This window comes from Desmodus rotundus, chromosome 8, assembly GCF_022682495.2.
Source record: "Desmodus rotundus isolate HL8 chromosome 8, HLdesRot8A.1, whole genome shotgun sequence".
NCBI lineage: Eukaryota > Metazoa > Chordata > Mammalia > Chiroptera > Phyllostomidae > Desmodus > Desmodus rotundus.
The window spans coordinates 111714002-111734733 of NC_071394.1; the positions used below are offsets into that span (position 1 = coordinate 111714002).

The 20732-nt window shown below is 38.7% G+C and overlaps 2 protein-coding genes across 2 annotated transcripts in view; one reads left to right on the forward strand and one right to left on the reverse strand.

The window, feature by feature from the left end:
• RAB5A (RAB5A, member RAS oncogene family) overlaps positions 1 to 4412 on the forward strand; it is a 29457-nt gene extending 25045 nt beyond the window's left edge. The window contains exon 6 of the mRNA XM_024565764.2: positions 1256 to 4412. Coding sequence (XP_024421532.2) covers positions 1256 to 1371 — 116 coding nt within the window. The 3' untranslated portion in view covers positions 1372 to 4412. The remainder of the gene's footprint in view (positions 1 to 1255) is intronic.
• Positions 2893 to 18904, reverse strand: PP2D1 (protein phosphatase 2C like domain containing 1). Its single transcript, XM_024565920.3, has 3 exons — positions 18759 to 18904; positions 11956 to 13016; positions 2893 to 3683 (listed from the first exon to the last, which is right to left on the reverse strand). Exons 1-3 carry the CDS (start codon positions 18902 to 18904, stop codon positions 2893 to 2895), a joined length of 1998 nt encoding a protein of 665 aa, XP_024421688.2.
• Between the last annotated feature and the right edge of the window lie 1828 nt (positions 18905 to 20732).

A 20732-nucleotide genomic window follows, 5' to 3' on the forward strand; every position in this document is an offset into this window, starting at 1 on the left:
GCAGTTTATTTCCATCAGCTTCCTGATTTCACTCATATCTAATTACAGGTAGCCCTTGGAGAAGCATGCTAAAGTGAGAAATGACTAACCTAACTTGGTATTAACTGTAATAAAGGTTATAGTGCTAGTCTGCTCTTTATCCTGCGAGGCTTTGTTTGTGAATACAGTTGACTGGAAATTTACCATTTTATTACCATTTATAACACCATCTCCAAGAGCAGTTCCTAGAGAAGTGGCCCAAGGTAATGGCTTTTCTTCCCAGACCTCATTGCTCCTGGCTCCCAGATCCATTGACCATCCCAGCCTCTAGAATTCTAAAAATCTAGCACATCAAGGATCTTCAGATTCCAAGCAGGCAACATCTAATCAGTAGGAGCTGTGCTCCAGAGAACAGCATTAGTTATTCTGCTTTTAGAAGAGTAAACGCCATTAAGTGCTGGTTGAGGGGCAGGCCATGCTCATCTCACTCAAAATTGGGAAATAGTTTTTTGAGAGCCTGAGGAACAGTCTCACTTACTAGGTAGAGTTACTGGTGAATCACATTAGTGTTCTTAATCAGCTACAAAAGAGAAAAGTGGTAGGTATTTGAAGGGTGAAGTCTATAAGCCAGAAAGAAAATAAGAGATGTGATCTATCATAATTTTGGGTAATAATTAGGTAGCACAGTAGAGGACAGTTTCTGCTGGGGTGATATCCTGACTTGTTCCAAAAAGTGTTTGTGGCAGTCCAGAGAACATTGATACAAGTTGAGCTGCCCTTATAAACACATTTATTAACTTAGAGTTTTTAAAAATAATGATTATGAAATAAAGTACAACTTTTCTGGTATTGCTAAGTGAATTTAGTATAGTAAAGAATTTAATATAGCTCTAGTCAGGTTAAGTTTTAATTGTGTCAGCAACTGGTCCCCATTTACCCTTCCATCAAATCACTAAACTCCCTAAGAACAGTGACCAGTGTTTTGATAATTTAATAGATACTCAGTAAAGATTTGAACAGAATGAACATATGGTGCCCTTGACCAGTGTGGTTCAGTTGGTAGGGCGTCGTCCTGCAAACCAAAAAGTCCAAGGCATATGCCTGGGTTGCGGGTTTGGTCCTAGGTTGGGGTGCGTGCAAGAGGTAAATTTTTTTTTTAATGGACATGGTTATGTGATAACTTTGGGATAACCTAACTGGAAAGGAAGCTTATAGATCAGCAGATGAAAGTAATTCTAGTATGAATATTCTAATTATGTTTATTTTACTCTCTCAGCTAAGAAGTTGCCAAAGAATGAACCACAGAATCCAGGAGCAAATTCTGCCCGGGGAAGAGGAGTAGACCTTACTGAACCCACGCAGCCAACCAGGAGTCAGTGTTGTAGTAACTAAACCTCCAGTTTGAACCAGCTGGAATATTCTTCTGCTTCTTAAATATTAACAGTGGAATTGGAGCATTTAACAAGCTCAGTATGACTTCCAAAAGAAGAGACTTATGATAGAGTCAAGTTTCTAATACAGAATTATTTTAAGTGTTTTGAACTTAATTTTTAATAACATGCATGTGACCCTCTGACTAATGTTTCAGCAGTAGAAGGGGGAAATGAGAGCTGTGTGTACACTTGTTTCCTTGGAAGGTTAGGGGTAATCATTTCTCATCACCAGGGATATACATAGACAAACAACTATCTGAACTTACAGTTACCCAGCCAGATCTATGAAAAAGATTTCAAATTTAATTTGAGCTTTTCAGAAACATTCTTTTTTAAAAGAAGGTTCAAAAGGTATTTATGCTTAGCTATGGTATACAGGCAACTGGTAACTTCTCATAGTATCCATATTTAAAGTGTACATTCCACATTTTAGAAAATTAGCCGCAAGAAAACAGTCCCACATCTTCAGGGCAGGGTAAGGAACAAGCATTAGTGGCATTCAAATTGTAGGCAGTCCTGTTGTTTTAAGTGGGGTGTAAAAAAAATCAAATGTTAGCCCCATCTTGTTTTAGGAATATGAAAACTGATAAATGCATTTTAATGGGTAGTGTTATTTTCAAACATGTAAGCTCTTCAACAAAAGTGAAACAAACCAGGTGTCTAATTTCTGTTTAATCACTGTGGGCCATTATATAGGTTTAGTTGTTGGGGGTATGGAAGGGGCTTTTGTTCCCTTTGGACATGATATAGTCAATGCACTAACAATTATGTACATTCAAACTTGATTATTTTAAATTCAAGCTGTACTGTAAATAGGGTACTGCATTGTAGTCTCCATCTGTTTACTGCTTTTCTGTAATATTTAAGAATTGCTTAAAAGTATACAAAATGTACAGTTACTAAAACAGCTAATTTTTCCCTTCTCTTCCCCCTTTCAGTGGAAGGGGCTGCAGTTCCTACATGGCTAGAACCATGATAAACAATGTACCAGTAATTTGTAGCATAAGTATTGCAACATGTTAGTAACAATCTTGCAGCCTTGTTTTCCAAAGTTCATTTTATCTGGATCAGTTCGGTATATTGCACTAATTGTTTTAGGTATTTTCATTATATGAAATCTACCATGTGTCAGAGATGATTTAATCTATTTAAGTGTTGAACTGCTAGCAGAACTTGTATATTTACAGTAATTCAGAATTAGTAAGGAAAACGGTTCACCAGTGTTTAGTTTTATATTGAGGTGCCCAGGTTGGAATAAAGTGGTATAAAAAGCAAGTATTGGTTTTCTCTCTTTTTTGGCATGGAACAGTGAACATATATAAATGGTATTGTGTAACTTAAAATCTGCTTTTATATTTTCTTAACTACATTCTTAAAAATGATTTGTGTGGTATCGATGTATTATCCTAATACCTGGTTCATTGAAGAAATTGTCTTTATATTTTTGTATTCTGGATAAGCAGAACTTTTATCTTTTACTTCAGAAACTGATGCTTCCACTGAGAAGTATGACCATAACTGTAATGTTGTCTCTGGAGCCAGCCATTAAAGCAGCATTTACAAGTTCATGGCTGATATACTCAGCTGCATCTTGATAGAAACTATTAGTGCTTATTTTTTCTTTTTCACTTGAATCTTTTGGCACACTGTCTACATGTCTGTCAGTTTCTTCCTCACTGCAAGGATCATGATTAGTCATTTCTGGTAGAATTTGTGCGTTTCTAGGATCATGAGGGAAATACTGAGAATATTTTGAATCAGACGTACGTTCTTCAGAACTTTCACTTGACACACATTCTTCAGATTTACGTTGAAACAATACGTGGATATTACTGTCTGATTTAGTAATGCTCGGTTCTTTGATTGGGAAAAACAGAGGATATTCGGATGCTGAAGATTTGTTTTGGATGGTGGAATGGTGTGTTTCTTTATAAACTTGAAACATTGTTATTGCCAGTGCAGTGACTTCCTTATTATCCAGAACTTCCCAGAGTCCATTAGTAGCTACGATAAGGAATTGACATAAGTCATCTATAGGGACAGAAATAGTTTGAGGTGCTGGAATAATGAATTTTTTCAGTTTGGGATTTCCATGAAATCCAAGTCCTCTTGTAGTTTTTATTTGCCCTTCTAGGAGCCCATATGGTTCATTTGAACTAATAATTGCTCCATTCTGAAGTACTCTTCTTCTTTCATTTATGTTTCGCATAGTGTGTTCTTTAGTTAGGCAAAACCCTTGCCCATTTCTGCATAAGACTGCTTGCACATTACCTAAAAGATTATTAGAAAAAATTGATCCTAGAGATGTAATAATCAATTGCATCAAAGTATGCCGTTAACTTTATTAATTCTATGTGTCATTGCATAAACCAGTATGTGTAATATTGATATCATTAATTGGATGATTTATAGTAACTCAGACTGGGAAGCCAGTTTATTCCTTATTTTAAAGCAATTTAGTGTTTAAAATACTGCATTTAGTATTAAAATAACTAAAATTATAGGTACTGAAAAGTCAAATTTGTTTATGAAACCACTTCCAAATGTTACTTATTTTGTAGAGCCAAGAATTTAACTTTTTTATAACCAACATATATTCCATAGAGCAGACATTTTTAAATGTTTAAGTAAATACCTTTTCATTTAAAAACATAAACCTTGAATTTTTTTTTAAGTGGAATTTGATGATTTTATAACTGGTAAAAGTTAAAAACTGAACATATGTATGGGTGATGAAAAAAATTAAAATACCACTGTTAATGTCTGTCTTGCAAGGTTCCTGATGTGTGTGGCTAAAAAGAAATCAAGTCACTTACCCCTGTGGAGAAAAACTATGTATTATTAATGTATTAAATGGTTAATAGTTAGCCAACATGAAATTAAACCTTTTGATTGAGAACTGAAATCATGAAAGTTGATTATAGTTAATGTTTCAGATGAACCTGTTATATGTGCTTCATTGAAATCTTAAGAAAATAAACAATGCTCTGAACAGATTGAGGGATGGTTTTGTATTAGCAGTACTTTCTTTGGTTTATAAAAAGATGTGTTTGTTAGGAAAATTAATTTTCTGCAAGTTTTTAGAACATAATTGTGTATTCAAGCATAGTTCATACTTGATACGGAGTCATTTATAAAAGAGTATTTAAATTATTCTGAGGTGGGCTTAATGGTGTTTGAATATTATACCTTTGAGAATGACTGTTGGTGGAATAATGAAAATTACAGAATATTCTGGTTTCAAACATGGTGCTATACCCAAAATCAGAAGTTTATTGTTGCAGAGGTTCAGGTCTAAACCTCAAGTTTTTTTAAAAGATACTTTTTACTTTTAGAGAGGGAGAGAAACATCAGTGTGTGGTTGCCTCTCACGTGCCCCCCCCCCGCCCCCCACTGGGGACTCGGCCTGCAGCCCAGGCATTTGCCCTGACTGGGAGTTGAATCTGCAACCCCTTGGTTTGCAGTCTGGCACTCAATCCACTGAGCCCCACCAGCCAGGGCTAAACCCCCAATCCTTTAGGTAAAGGAATTTAAGTTTCAGAAGATTGAGGTCTACAATCTAGTGTGATGGGGCAGAAAGCGTAGGTTAGTGAGGGATTAGTATCAGGCATAAACTGAGCCTATTGGCTCTTTACATAATGGGAATTAAGGCATTGGAGTTAATGAATTGGACCAAAAGTTGAAGATATAAGGAAGACATAGTACCTCTTTTAAATTCAAATTTATTTATGTGTATACATACACATAAGTAGTGCAACTATAGCTCTGAAAACATGGGACATTTTGGCCCAGAATAGTCAGATCCTCTGACTTCCGAAATGTTTACTTATGTCACATTTCAAAGCCCATTTGGCAGAAAGAAAAAGCTTTATTTTTCTACTCAAGAGAATTTATTACAATTAATATTTAACATTAGAAGGGTAATAAACTGGTGTTTTGATTTTAGTTGCCTCTGCAGAGAGCTTGGTCTACATAGCCATGTGCCCTGTTCGCCTTTTTTTTTTAAATTGCTGTGCTGGAGAGTAGGAAATGCCATTTTGTCTGATTTTACTCTTCTATTACTATTTTCTAGAAGAAGGGACACTAAATCATGGTTACAGTTTTTGCCCTGCCGTTGACTTCCTGTCTGACTTCAGATGAGTTATTTAATTTCTTAGACAAATTCTTCATCCTGATAAAAAGGGAGATAGTGCCTTCCAGATGACTCACATTCTTGCCTGTGTGAATGGTGCATCAAGAGAAAGTGAAAGTGAAGAAAAGGTGCCTGGTACTTCTCCAACTATTCATGCATAGCCCAGGAAGTAGAGGGATAAGTAAGATTGAGGGCCTGGAAGAGTGTTAAATGGAACAGGTAAGAAAAATTGGATGTGCTAAGTCAATCATTTTATTTCCTGGACCACCTAGGGTTGCATATGCTGTCAGCTGCAAATGGGGTGGTTGAAAGGGGTTGATCATTAAGCTAAAAATTAGAATAAACTAATGAACAAAAAGCCCCAAGGAAGATGGAAAGTGAGGAAGATTTAAAAACAGCACTCTATGTCCATACATCTGCAAAACTGAAGGAAGAGAGAGGAGCAAGTCATAACTGAAAGGGAGGACAGACAGGCTTTAAAGTTGGGTCCCTGTAACATCTGCTCAGAGAATATGAGAATTAGCAATGAACTGTGATGAAGATCCCCACAAAAATTTTAACGAATCTAAGCATAAAGAGTTCACATTCTTAGACATAAAGTTATCAGTAGCTGGAGAAAGTGTGCTCTTAAGAAAATGTTACCAGAACAAAAATGGAATGGCTACTGGGAGAACATGTTAGGGACATTAATCGTGCAGGGATTAAGAAAAACTGCTCTGAAATGATACTTAAGCCTTTTTAAGATGTGTATAGTCGGGCAAAGTGTTCTTATGTAGAGGGCAATGATGGAACTGCCTCCCACAATTGCTGCATTATTTCCAACTTGTGAAAAGGATATTCCTGTGAACTTCAGAGGGACTTTGGAATACCAAGGGAATCCTGGGTCTGAATGGGCAAGATTTTTTTCAGATAAAGCTAGCAAAGCTACTTGATCACACCAGTTTTAAGGAAGAAGTGGAGAAAAGAAAAGTTTTATGTACCTAGCCAGGATGTGTGAGTGCCCTGGAATAAAAAGATGTCTTGTTTAGAAGAAGGAGCATGGGGAAAGGACAGACTTGGGAGCCTGTTACATTTGAACTTGAGTCCCAACTTTGTGTCCATGTGACCTTCATTGTCACTTTATGTACCTGAATAACTGACTTTCCACCTGCAGTGTTTTTTGTCAAGGTTATTGTGAGGATTTAAAAAAGTACTTCAACAAGTGGACACTTGATAAAGGTGTTCCGTGAAGGGGAAAGCAGGCAAAGAGTCTATTCAAAAAAGATTGAGACGAAACTATTTTATATCAGACCCATTTATATATATATATAAAAATATCTCTTATGAAATAGAATTATAGGTTAAGGGAGTAGGGAACAGTAAGTTAGGAAATGAGGAAATAGTTATTTGGGAAAGAAAAAGTAATTGAAAGCATAAACTAAGGAAATTTAAATGCACATGAAATATCCCTAAAATGGAAGCGTAACAGAAATGCATGTAAATAAATCATGCTAGAGAAACAACCTATCCAGTTTTCTTCAGGACTCTAGTTTTGGCAAAAAGAGGCTGAATATTAATATATGGACACCGGGCTTCCTGCTGAACACAGAAGAGCCTCACTGGTGTGGAGCTAGTTTTCACTGGATGTTTAAAAGGTCCGTTCACTATTTCAGATGTATTTCATGATTGTACATCTGGAGCCTAATGATACTTTACGCACCAGTCAACCGGCTGTCAAATATTTGTTGAATGTGTTCTCAGAATCAGGTTTGTATCTGTGTGAGTCCACTACCAACCACCAATAAAAGGGTAAGGGGGGATGGTAAAGTATGTAAAAGGTCGGTGTTATGTAAGAATATGGTTTCTTTCCTGCATGAAATAAGGTGGTTCTGGAGTTGAATTAGGTTTTACGGGGAAAGGGTAAGGCTGGAAATAATTTTAATAGCAACTTAGTAGACTACCATGAGTGAGCAAAATAAATCTTGATAGGAAAATGACAAAAAATTAAATGAGATCTGCAAATACAGCATCAGTCATGAATGAAGGTGAAGGCAACAGAAGAAGGAAGAAATACCCTAAAAATAGAAGACAGCTGGTGATGTTTATTTGAAGTAACAGGACTAAAGGACATCAACTCATCGTTCATTATATAGTGATGTAACCTTATTTAATACTTTGGTGATCCTCAGTCATCTCATTCATTAAAAATAAAACATGGTTATCCTTACCTCAAAGGTGGTGAGGATTTGATAAAGGAGGCTCTTGGTAACCTGGGGAAGAAGAGAAGGAAGGGGACTTGAGGTGGCCAACAATTAAGGAGTTGGGAATAATAGAAAAGAAGTGGGTAAAGCCCTGCTTCCTCTTTGGATCTCAAGTGGGTTCGTGGAACAGAAAACCAGACGCTAGGGAACAAAAGTAGCTTTATTAAGAGCAAATAGGCAAAGTACTGGAATAGCAGATACACTAAAATAAACACTACGAAGGAGCAGTAATGTGGCAGTCTGGGTCTCCGGTTGACTTTCCGCTGAGAACCAGAAACACCCTGGATGATTTGCATATACTTGTAGGTCAGATGCCTTGATGAGCTATTAAGAAAAGAGGTCTTCACAAGATTGTAGAGCAGGAGGCAAAACCTAGGACCTGTCCAAGGTGGGGAAAACTAATGGTTCTTCCCAACAGAGCTAGGACCTGAAAGTATCATGCCCTCACTGAAAACAGTGAACTAAAACATGCCCCTTACCACCACCCAAATTTTTAAAAAAAGACTTTCAAGCTGAAGCTGAACAGTGGAAAAGGTAAGGGAACTACAGTCTGGAACCGCCAGCCTTCATGCACAGGCATACCTTGTTCTACTGCTCTTCAGTGTGCTTCACATATGCTGCATTTTTCACAAAAACCCTCCCCCAGCAAAAAGATGGTGATGACTCGCGTCATTGCAGTGGTTTAGAGCTGACCTCACGTTTCTGAGGTTGACCTGTGTTTGTTGTCTGGAAAACCTCAAGTTGAGTTTGTTAGCAGGCAGCAGCAAATGCATGCTCGGGATAGCACAGGCCTCTGGTGATTCCCCCAAATAAAAAGGTAACTTCTGCTTCTGGCCAGTGACTGGATTCACCTTTCATCTGTGTTGAGGTGATTGAACTGGGTCTGAGGGCACCAAGGGAGCTGCAGTTGCCCTGGGACAGTACCATAGAGAAAAGCTGCAGAGACCCCAGAGCCCTACAGAGAAGCCTCTCCCAGTGTTCAGTAGAGTATCAATCAAGGGGTATATGAGGAAACGCCCCCAACACTGGCAAAAACTTAAAACAGACAACTATTTTAAAAGGATTAGAGAGCCTATCACCCAGGGCTCCCCTAGGGTTGGGAACAATGTCTGTTCTCACCAGTCAGACTGGAAAAACACAAATTTGTGGGTCAGTAGGAGGTGTACCTGGGAAGGTCTCACCTCAATAGAGGAAAATAATTAGCCCAAAATTGAGCACTATGCTGGACATGCCTGACAAATCATAGAAGGTATATCTAAGAGGATCAAACTATTTGGGAAATAACCATCCCAGAACGAAGCTTAAAATAATGTCCAAAAAAAGAAAATATGTCCCCATGCTAACCCCTATAACCTCTGAAAATGATCTTATTGCGGGGGTGGGGAGGAAAGTTTTGCAAGTGTAATTGAATCTTGAGATTATCCAAGTTGGTCCTAAGTCCAAAGAACAGAACCCTTATTAGAGAGAGAAGAGAAACACAGAGAGTGGAAAGCCATGGGAAGATGGAGGCAGAGACTAGAGTTCTGCAGCCACAGGCCAAGGAGTGCCTGGAGCCACTACAAGCTGAAAGAAGCAAGCATTTTCCCTTAGAGGCTTCAGAGGAAGCATGGCCTTGCCAACACTTTAATTTTAGATTTCTGGCCTCCAGAACTGTGAGAGAATGGATTTTTGTTGTTTAAAGCAGCCAAGTTTGTGTTAATTGGTATGGCAGACCTAGGAAATGAGAGCACCAGGCATGCAAGTAAGCAAGAAAATACTGCCCACAATGAAATGAGAAAAGCAAACAACTGAAACTAACTCAGAAATGACACAGATGTTGGAATCAGTAGGCAAGAACATTAAAAATTATTAACAGAATGCCCTATGTTTAAAAAGTTAAGTACAAACATGGAAGATAATTTTTAAAAAATGAAACTTCTAAGGACAAAAACTATAACGTTAACAATGAAAAATACAATGGATGTGATTAATGGAAAATTAGCCATTGCAGAAGAAAAGATTAGTGATTTTGAAGACTGCAATAAAAGTTCTAAAACAAAGCATAGAGCCAAAAAGTTTTTAAAAATGAAAAGAGCATTATTGAAATTTTGGATAATTTCAACTGGTCTAAAGCATATAATTGAAATTCCTTAAGGATAAGAGAAAACAGGGGCGGGACAGAATTTGAGGTACAGCACAATCAGTTTTGCTTAAAACTAATGATACAACCTTTAAACCATCCAAAGAGGGTAACCATATTATAGGCAGAGAGGAACAGTGATACTAGACAACAGATTCCTCATTGTAAATGCAACAGATCCAGCAATTCCACTTTTAGGAATATACCCAAAGAAGTTCAGAATAATATAGGCACTCGTGTGTCATTGGCAGCATTATTTACAATAAGCAAAATTTAGAACAGTGCAAGTGTCCACCAGTAGATGAGTGGGCAAAAAAGCTGTGGCACATTAACACAACAGGATACTACTCGGCTGTTAAAAAAAATTTTACCTTTTGTGACACCATGGATGAGGGACCTGGAGAGTTTTATGCTAAGTGAAATAAGCTAATTGGAGAGAGACAAGTTCCATATGATTTCACTTATATGTGGAATCTAATGAACAAAATCAATAAAATGGGAACAGACTCAACAATACAGAGATCAGACTGACAACTGTGAGAAGGGTTGGGGGTTGGGGAACTGGGTGGAAAAGGTGAAGGGATTAAAAAAAACTCATGGAAAATAAAATTAAAAAATGCCTTCATAGCAAGAAGGAGAGGAAGGGAAGGAGGGAGGGAGGGAGGAAGGAAGAATCTGTCAATCTAGAATTCTATACCAAATAAACACACATCTTTGAAAAAAAAATAGTGTGAATAGAGTCTTAAGATTCATCTCCAGAAGACACATGCTGTACTACAAACACTATTAAAAGACATTTTTCAAGCAGAAGGAAAATAATACCAGACAAATATAGATCTACAAAAAGGAATAAAGAGCACCAGGAATGGTAACTACATGCGTAAATGTGTCAATTTGTCTTACTTAAACTTACTTTAAATGCTTAAACAACAAAAATACATATATGTAATATACAGGGTCCGACAGAAGTAATACCTGCTTACATGTGGTTGGTAGGATAATATGAGTGTAATAATTTATAGTTTCAATTTGAAAATTTCACCTAAAATGTTATATAGTGTGCTTGAGTGTGATATTTTATGTTACAGAATTACATGCTTATAATTTTGTAATATAAAAGGGACATTATTTGTGCCCGACGCTGTATATTTTGTTAAGATGACAATACTTGCATTGGTCTGCAGAGTCAACATAATACCTTTTTTGGTAGAGATCAAAATATCCTAGATATTTTTGAGAAACTGACATGCTGATCTTAAAATTCACATGGAGCCCCGGCTGGTGTGGCTCAGTGGGTTGAGTGCCGGCCTGCGAACGGAGAGGTCGTTGACTCCATTCCCAGTCAGGCCACAAGCCTGGGTTGCCGGCCAGGTCCCTAGGTGGGGGCATGTGAGAGACAGCCAGTTGATGTTTCTCTCACACATTGATGTTTCTCTCCCTCACTTTCTCCCTCCCTTCTCTTCTCTCTAAATAAATAAAATCTTTTGCTTTTCCTATGACTAAAAATTGAAAAAAAATAAAATTAAAATAATACAGTAAATATTTGAGAATATATACCCACAAAATTGAGGCATGAACTGTTGTTTTCTGTAAGGTGAAACTGATGCTACTTGGCCACTGAGCACAAGAGTGGCCTATTGGAAATGTATTATCAGAAAAACCAACCAGTGGACCAAATGAACACTTATACTAACAGCATTCAAAGAACTTTCCATTCTCTTGAAAAAGAGAAGTGTGAGGAATGTTTTTTGTTTCATTCAGATCTAAACAAATATATTTGCTTTGCCTTTATCAACAGCTGTATCGCTACCCACTTAGGAAATTTAATGTGTTGAACACATTATTTCATGTATGTGCCTCCTTGGTAAACAACTGAATTTAATTGTGTGCCTGCAATCTGCATTTAAACTGGGTATTGGTCATTTCTTAAATTGGTCAATGCAATTTCTAGGCATTAAGAAGTCATGAAATAATTCTGGAAGCATAAGAGCCTTCACTGCCAGGAATAAAAAATGTAAAGGTTGTAACCTGGCATTATTCAATGTAACATACCAGCGTTTGCAACATGTAGTTCTCCAGAAATTGTTTGTGACATCCTCTGGGAAGGGAACCTCTTTGACCAACCGTCATGACCAGCGATTCCCCTCTGATTCCTCTTGGCATAGGGGCTCTTAGTTTTGCATTCCAGTATACAGGCAACTGCAGAACAGCCGCTCCATCGAACCCTGGATACTTCTTTCCTTCCAAGACGTAAAAGCCGATCCATTCTCCAAAATGCTTTTGCAAAGGCTTTGTGTATGTTCTCCTGCCCACACCTCAACTCTTTTGTTTGTTTCTTCATAGAGAAGAGGTTTTCTATAGCTCTGTATTCTTCCCTGAACACTGTATGAAAGGAACTGATTAGTTTTTGCTCGTTAGTGGTCATTTGGTAGGAAGGATCAAATCTGGAAAGTTGATGGAGAAGCAAGACTGGGAGTTCTGTCGATGTGAAGTCTGCTGCTGAGGCACCGTGATGCCCATCAAACAAACCGAAAAAACACACATTGGGTTTATTGCCAAAATTATTCACCACAGTGAATTTATCATTCATAGCAACTTTCCATGCAGAATTCCTGTCATTGCAAATGGCTACTCCTTTAATTAACAGATGGCAGATTTTCTGTGGATATATGGAACTGCTAGGAATGTTATCAATAATATTATAGTACGCTGGTATTTGTTTCTTCCAAAGGAGTTCAACAGCATTGTTAATGTTCTGTAGAACTTTTTCGGTAAATGTACAAGATGACAATAGTTTAGTAATTGTTAGCTGTCTCTGAACAGCAATCACTGAGGGTGCTGGCTTACTTCCACCCTTCCGTGTAAGACCCAGTGTGGCCAGAGCTGCGTGTTGTTTTTTATGGAGGAAAAGTCCAGGTAGGTCAATTTTGCGCTCGCATAAGGAACAGGGACATGTGATCACTTGATCAGAAATCTGGTCGTTATAGTCTTCATAGTCGCTTGATTGTGTCTCCTCCTTCTTTTTAAAATGCTTTGTTTCTGGAGGTAGGATTTCCTCATCCAAATCAAATGTTGATCTTCTCTCATCCCATTCCCTTGATTTCCAAAACACTCTGCAAAAAAGATTAAAAAATTGAGTCACATTCCAGGAGTGATGCGCTGAAAATCTCTTCAAACAGACCTTTATCTTCACAATTTGCTTTGGTTCCTCACAATTTTATATGGGCCTAGAATTGAATATTCTGATGCATCTTTCTGTGATTCCCCCCAAAACCACATAGTAAATACTTAATAAATTGGTGATTGACCTGTGTATGACAGAATGAAGATGCAAAATCTCCACAGAGTCAGGCAGACACCTGAGAACAAATGCTCAGAGAACCCAGCCCAGTGTTTAACCCCAGGTATATGGATGTACATGCTTGACACTAGGAATCTGATTTTGAAATACGAGCATAATTACTTTTGTACTCTGTTTTGTCTTGCTTAAAATACTTTTGTCCTAATTAAAGGGTTCGCAAGAAAATGGGAGATGCTAAAACCAAATTGCGTGTAAGAACAGAATTTTTTAGGTCTGCAATGGAAAAGAGGACTGGACTGAGGAGGGGGAGGAAAAGATGTGGAGCTGGGTGGTAGATTTCTGGAGAGCTGCCACCTTTCCTGCCAGAAGCACCCAGAGCACTATTCAGCACATGAGACATTTCCATTTATTTTATGCGCAACTTCTAAGGCATGGGATCTTTGCAAGGGCCTATGGAAGTATTAGAGACCTGAGAAAAATGCTTTGGTTATAAAATACTTCAAAATCTGAAACATCGAAGTCAACAGCTTCAAGTGCTATGAAATGTGGCATTTTGAAAACTAGATAACTTGAATTCAACTCTCATACATTTTATTTGATATGAGTACATTCAATGCATTAGATGTAACGAAGGGTAGGGCCTACAGAAATAAGAATGTCTGGAGAACACAGGGACTTAGAACATCCTAAGCATCATAATAGGTATTCAAGAATGTTGATGGTTTAGATAAGAAATGAGCCCCTCTCATGTCCTCAATAATAATAACAAAGTAATTATTATTATATAATAATAATATATAATGAAAAATGCATTTTTAAGTTCAATATACAAGGATACAAAGTAAAAACAAAAGAACGTTCTATTTGTCTCTCCATCCCACTCTAAACTCCCAAATCTCAGTTCCAGTAGAATTAACAGCTTGTTATCTTTCCAAATATGTAGTGTATATTTGTAATAGGTATTACTATATAATAATTTTAAATATTACTAATAATATATTGATATATGGTATACATGATAGTGATATATTAACATAAATATATTGATATATGTATAGCATACATATATAATAATATTAATGTAATCTTTTCTGAATTATAAGTGGGATCACAGTTTGCATACCATCCTGGAATCTGTCATTTTTACCTGATACTATATTATGACCTCATATTGAAAGTTTGAATACAGACAGACAATATACTGTGAACAATGTAGACTTTGGATTTTTTTAAACTATCTTAACTTACTAACTATACGACCTTAGTCAAGATATTCAATATCTCAGAGCATCTGCTTTTTTTATCTGTAGCATCAACCGAGATACATCGTGAAGCAATTAGTGATAGGGGACACTCAAAGAAATGGCTGCCCCTCCTTCGCCAAGTGAACAGGACACTGAGAACTGTAACCAGTGAAAACACACTACTTACAGACATGAAATTTCAGTGCTTAGGGAGAAATGTATTCTGCATAAAACTAGCTGAAGAAAATATCAGTAAATCAATGGGAGAGAATTTTTCAAAACAGAAATTTAATCTGAGTATTTCAGAATTAAGTACTGTGCATATATTAATATGTTGTGATAAAGTGTATAAATATCATTGCCTGCTTACAGTTATGTTACTCACTTTAATTAATAATAAACTGGACAAATAAAATGCACAATTTTGAGAAATGTCAATAAATTAAAAAGGAATGCATAAATAAAATAGTGGCTATAGAAAATAAGCAAACATCTTTAATATTCTTGGCAACAGAACTTTCACCCTATAAACTATGTGAAAATCTCATCTCTAGGAAGGAAAGACTTTTGTGATGAGTGGTAAATAAAATGGCTCACTATGTGATAGGCACGTGGGCTTTAGCAACCTTTATATATGGTTTACACATGGCAATATAATTCAAAATTAAAGAGACAAGCAAAGCTATGATACGTTTGAAGTGTTTTTGCTGCTTTCCTAATTTGTATTTAATTTCCTGAAGTCACAACTGCATTAGATATAGCTACTCATACCTACAGAAGAACCTTACTTACAAATTCACTATATAAATGCTTCTAGAGCTATTAGCATATTAGCAAGCCTCCCTGGCTCTGTCTAATCAACACATTTTTGTTTCATTTTTTATGGAAAAATTTAAAGTTACATAGAAATTGGGAGAAAAATATAATGAGCCCCCATATACCCATCACCAGTTTTAACCATTATCAACATTTTTTCACTTATTTCATCTGTGTCCTCAGCCACTTTATTCTATTTGTTTATTTTTTATAAGTTTTTTTTATTAGAAAGAGGGGAAGAGAAAGAGAGAGAAATATCAGTGTAGTTGCCTCTTGAGCTCCCTGTACTGGGGACCTGGCCTACAACCCAGACATGTGCCCTGACTGGGAATCGAACTGGCGACCCTTAGGTTTGCAGCCTGCGCTTAAATCACTGAGCTACACCAGTCAAGGCCTATTCTATTTAATTTTTGCTGGAAAATTTTAAAGCCAATCCCCAAATTATGTCACTCTTAGATACTTCAATCTCATCAACAAATTTGATCAGCATCCATTGACTTCTTCAATCCCTGCAATAGGCCAACTACTGTGCACAGAGCAGAAGATGCACAGACAGGTCAGCCTTGTGTCCTACCCCTGAAGTTACAGGGGAAGAACTTGCAGTGCTGCCCATATGCTCATACAAAGGGTTACACAGGTCAGATGGAGCCCAGGACAGAGTCCCATTACAGTGCCCAACCAGGGGCCTACCCCTTCATTCTAGGTGGAAAGGCATTATGAGATCTGAGAAGCTGACCTAGAAAAACTCATGATTGAGAAGTCAGGAGGAAGTCCAAAGCAAATCCAAGGGAAATGCCTGTTAGCAGCAGGAGGAAGAAGACCCAGCAAAGGAAATAGACAAGTAAGTAGAGAAGAAGGGGAAGAGAATGGATACTGGCAAAGTTTTTAAGCTCTTCTAACCAAAATGTATATTAAATATTTCAATTGCTACTATTTGGTAACATGCAGGTAAAGGATACAATTTTTCTGAGGCTTGATGAACTATTGGAAAAATATATAATACACCTTAATAACTATTTTTTGACCTTGACTCAATCTTTTCTAATAGATAGCCATAATACAACTCTCTTGCTCAGGGAGCCATTCTTAGAATATAATGTCGTTTATATATTCATTCATTCATTCAGCAAATACTTGAGTGTCTGCAATAGGCCGGGTACTGTTTGGTTTTCTGGAGATATAGCAGTGAACAAAATGGGCACAGACTGAGAAGCAGCTCATATTCTGATATGAGAAACAATATAAATAAAGGATGCATGTGAACATAGTATCAGACACGCAAGTACTGTTATAAAAAATATAGCAGATCCGGAGTACAGAGAGGAATGGAAGCCCTGTTTTGTATAAGGTAGTCAGAGGAATACATCCTTCTTTCATGCACAGAGTCTAACAAGGACCCAAGGTTTCATTTGGTTACTAAGTAGGTGGAGGAAAAAGAATATTGCAAACGTAATTGCTCATTGATTACATTTGTTATTCAGTAAAAATGAAGAAAATTTACTTGAAAGCACTATTCTCTTCCATGTTCCTTTGGCATTGTTACTTTCCTTTGCCCTCTCTTTGCCACCTATCCCCAGCGCTGTTCCTCCAGCTTGGGTGGGGGTGGCAACAGCAATGGTGGGGACGTGCTGTTGGTGGTGGTGACGGCCGTGGCGGGGGTTCCACTGACACACCTGTCTGCATGGAACGTTTACTACATCACCTGGGACCTCAGTCAGAACTCACTTTATGAGTTCAACAATAAGGTCCCAAATTCTATTAACAAACTAGTCTTTGAAATTTCGGAAGGAAGAATTATTCATTAAATACATTATCTTATGCTTGCATAATAAGATAAAAACAAAACAAGCAGAGTGACTATCAAGTAAGGTTTGTTTTTTGTTTTTTGTTTTCTTATAAGTCCTGGCACTTTTAAAATAGTGATTCCAAGAGACACTTCTTAATATACAAACCAGTTGCCTTCCCACCGACATATATCTAGGGTGCCTCAGGCTGTGTCTCCAGGACACCCCCTCCTACCTGCGCTGTAGAGCCTGCCTGATCCCCCTTGCTGTTCCGGGTCACAGCCTGCAAGTTATAGACCTTTTCTGGACTGTCCTTTTGTGTCTTGAGCCTGCCTTCACTCCTGACCAATATCTTTAGTCTATAGGTTCTTAATCAACAGCTGCTTTCCACTCTCTCACCCCAGGCTAGATTAGAACTAGAGTCCTGAATCGGCTTGCTTGTGCATTGAAGAGATTTGGACAAGCTCAGGTGCTTACTGGACATCTCCATGGGGATGTATCACAGTCAACTCAAAGTTGTGTCCAAAATGGAACTAACTACTTGTCCTCCAGAATCTTCCCCCACCATTAGTTTGGTGAGGCTGGAAACTACTTTTCCAGAAACCTTCCCTGTGTGGTTTCAGGTTAAAGTTGGCCGAGAAAGGAATCAGGAGTACCACATCCGAATGCCATCGTGGTTCAGTGAGATGACCCACAGAGGCAGAGGTGCCTGGTGGGTTCCAGCCCGTCCTTTCTCCCTCTGCTGTGCATTCAGCTCTTCCTACAGGCCCTGCTGACCAACAGCAGCCCCAGATCCATCAGCAGACGCCTGCCTTTGGCCCCGTCAAGGCAAATGCTTCCTTTAGACTTCTCCATCAGCCTCCCCTTTGTGGTCCTTCTTTGGTGGCTGGGCCATCCTTGGCTTCTCAGACTGGCTGGTTAGGGACTTCGCTGGTCCTCCAACTCCCCTCCAGAGGTCTAATTTTAACAATGAATTCTTTTTCTTTTTTTTTTAATTTTAGAGAGAGGCGTAGGGAAGGAGAGAGGGAGAGAAACATTAATGTGTGTTTGCCTCTCATGCACAAACGGGACCTGGCCCGCAACCCAGGCATGTGCCCTGACTGGGAATCGAACCAGCGACCCTTTGGTTTGCGGACTAGCACTCAATCCACTGAGCCTCACCACCCAGGGCTCAACAATGAATTCTTTATTCTGTAGTTCCTACGGTTCAGCTTTACTAATTGAACCCTAACTAAAACAGGCACCGCCACCACCACCCTGTCCTCCCTTTCAGGATATATGCGTTAATCATTCAGGCCCATGTGAGGTCCTTCTTCAATATCTCTCTAATCACCCACTTGCCTCCTTCCCCCTGCCACCACTGTATCAGGGCACCAGACTAGTTTGCCTGACTTACTGCACTAGCCTCCTACCTACGCCACCCACCTCCAGTCTGCTCACCTCTCTGCATCCCCCTTGGAGCAGCAGACGTGATCCAACTGCCTTGCTGGCTTCCTCTTGTTCTCGAGACAAGCTCCTTAAAGTGTTTGAGAAATCTCTGCCTCCTTGGCTTCCAAAAACCTCTCATCATTGTTCCCTCACCCCATGCCAATACTGTGTAGAGACATTAAACAAATCTTCACCCGTTTGGTAGGAAATGCTATGGGACACTTTTAATCTGAACGTCTTATTATTCGATTGCTTTTTAATTCACACCACGGATGCATGTACTGCATATTCATTTCCAGCAGCTGCATCACCCTCGTGCCACTGTAAGTGTGGGGAGGAGTGAGGCCTCTTCTGCAAGCAAGTCCTGGGTCTCCTGCAGGCTCCCGCTCCCTGGGGTGGGACACCTCAAGGGTGGCTGTGGGGCTCATCTCTCACCTCCAAGTGCAGCTCTCAGGCTGTGACTAGGGTAGTAGCAAAACCCCCTTACAGAAGTTAACCAGTGACTTAATGTCAGCTTTTTTTCCAGAGAAAAACAGTGACAACATATTCCATATGAAATGAAGGGGGATGTGGTTATGTCTCTACACGGGTCCTCGGTAACTTGTTGTCCTCCAAGGTGTATTTGTTGTCAGTTGATTTTGTTTATTATATTAATTGATGATTTTATTGATGCTATTTCTTTGACTTAAAAACATGTTGTACTTTTATCTATTTATTTGATACCCAGTTAATGCATTCTTCTTTTTATAACGTTCAAACCATAAAGAAATATGTAGAGGAAGAGCAGAGGTCTCCCTTTCCTCGAGGTAAATGCTGCCCAAATTCAGGTGTGTATTGTTCCAGACTGGTTTCTACCTATTTTCATATTTACAAGAGAACATACACAACCTGTTTTTAGACGTAGGTTTAATTTGCATACAGTCAGCTGCACAAATTCTAAATGTACAGCTTGATGAGTTTTTATATAAGAATATGTTTGTAGGCTCCATTACATCTTTTTTAAAAAAAGTATTTATTTTGAGAGAGAGGGGAAAGGAGGGAGAACAAGAACAGGAGAAACATTGATGTGTGAGAGAAGCATCAGTTGGCTCCCTCTGACATGCCCCCCTACTGGGGACCTCGCCCACAACCCACAACCCAGGCATGTGCCCTGACTGGGAATAGAACCAGCAACCTTTTGATTCACAGGCTGATGCTCAATCCACTGAGCCACACCAGCCAGGGCTCCATTATATCTTGCTTTCTGTATTTTTAAATTATCTTGGCAACATAATCATAATATTATTCTATAAATGTTATCTGCCACTAGTATGAGGAGGGAATTTAAAAACTTTTTTTATGGGAGGGAATTTTTTAAGTTAGTAACTATCAACCTATCTCATTCTTTTAAATAATTTTTACTTTATTTATTTATTGTGAGAGGGGAAGGAAGGGAGAAAGACCAATATGTGAAAGAGAAACATCCATTGGTTGCCTCTTGTGTGCCCCCAACTGGGGACCTGGGCTGCAACCCAGGAATGTGCCCTGACTGGGAATCAAACTGGTGACCTTTTGGTTCGCAGGTCAGCACTCCATCCACTGAGCCACACCAGCCAGGGCTGTCTCATTCTTTTTAACCGCTGTATTATATTCCATAGTGAATGAAAAGATGTAACAGATCATTTAGCCATTTACACATGATGATGGAATTTGCTTCATATTATAACAACATGACAATGAACATGATCACATGTGTACAAGCTCCTCTGTACTCGTGCTAGTGCGTGTGGGGTGTCCAAACCACAGGAAGTCTGCACGCCGAATGGAAGGAACAAGGGCCTGGGGCAGGCAGGCTGGACTCCAACCCTAGCTTGCTGCTGACTCGCTGGTGCTTTTAGATTATTCAGCCCAGTGTGCGCCACAGTCTTGTCAGCTGGGACATAGAGATAAGAACGATTGCCTTGCTAGAATGGTGAGCAATGAGAAACGTCTGCCAAGTGCTGAGCACAGTGTCCAGGATAGATACTCGAAAGTAATGGTCATTATCATTAATAACATTGAATATCCCCACATTTCACCATCATCTTCGCATATGTATTTCCATTAAAGTCTCTCCCCCTGGGCTGCTGTCACCTATTTACATCCCTCTGCCTACTTAGAGCCCTATTTATGCCTATCTCTATCCTTGCCACCCTAGCTCCGTGTCACCTTTACCGGGACACACACGTATACAAACACGTGTACAGATAGGCATTCACACGCCCATACACACACACA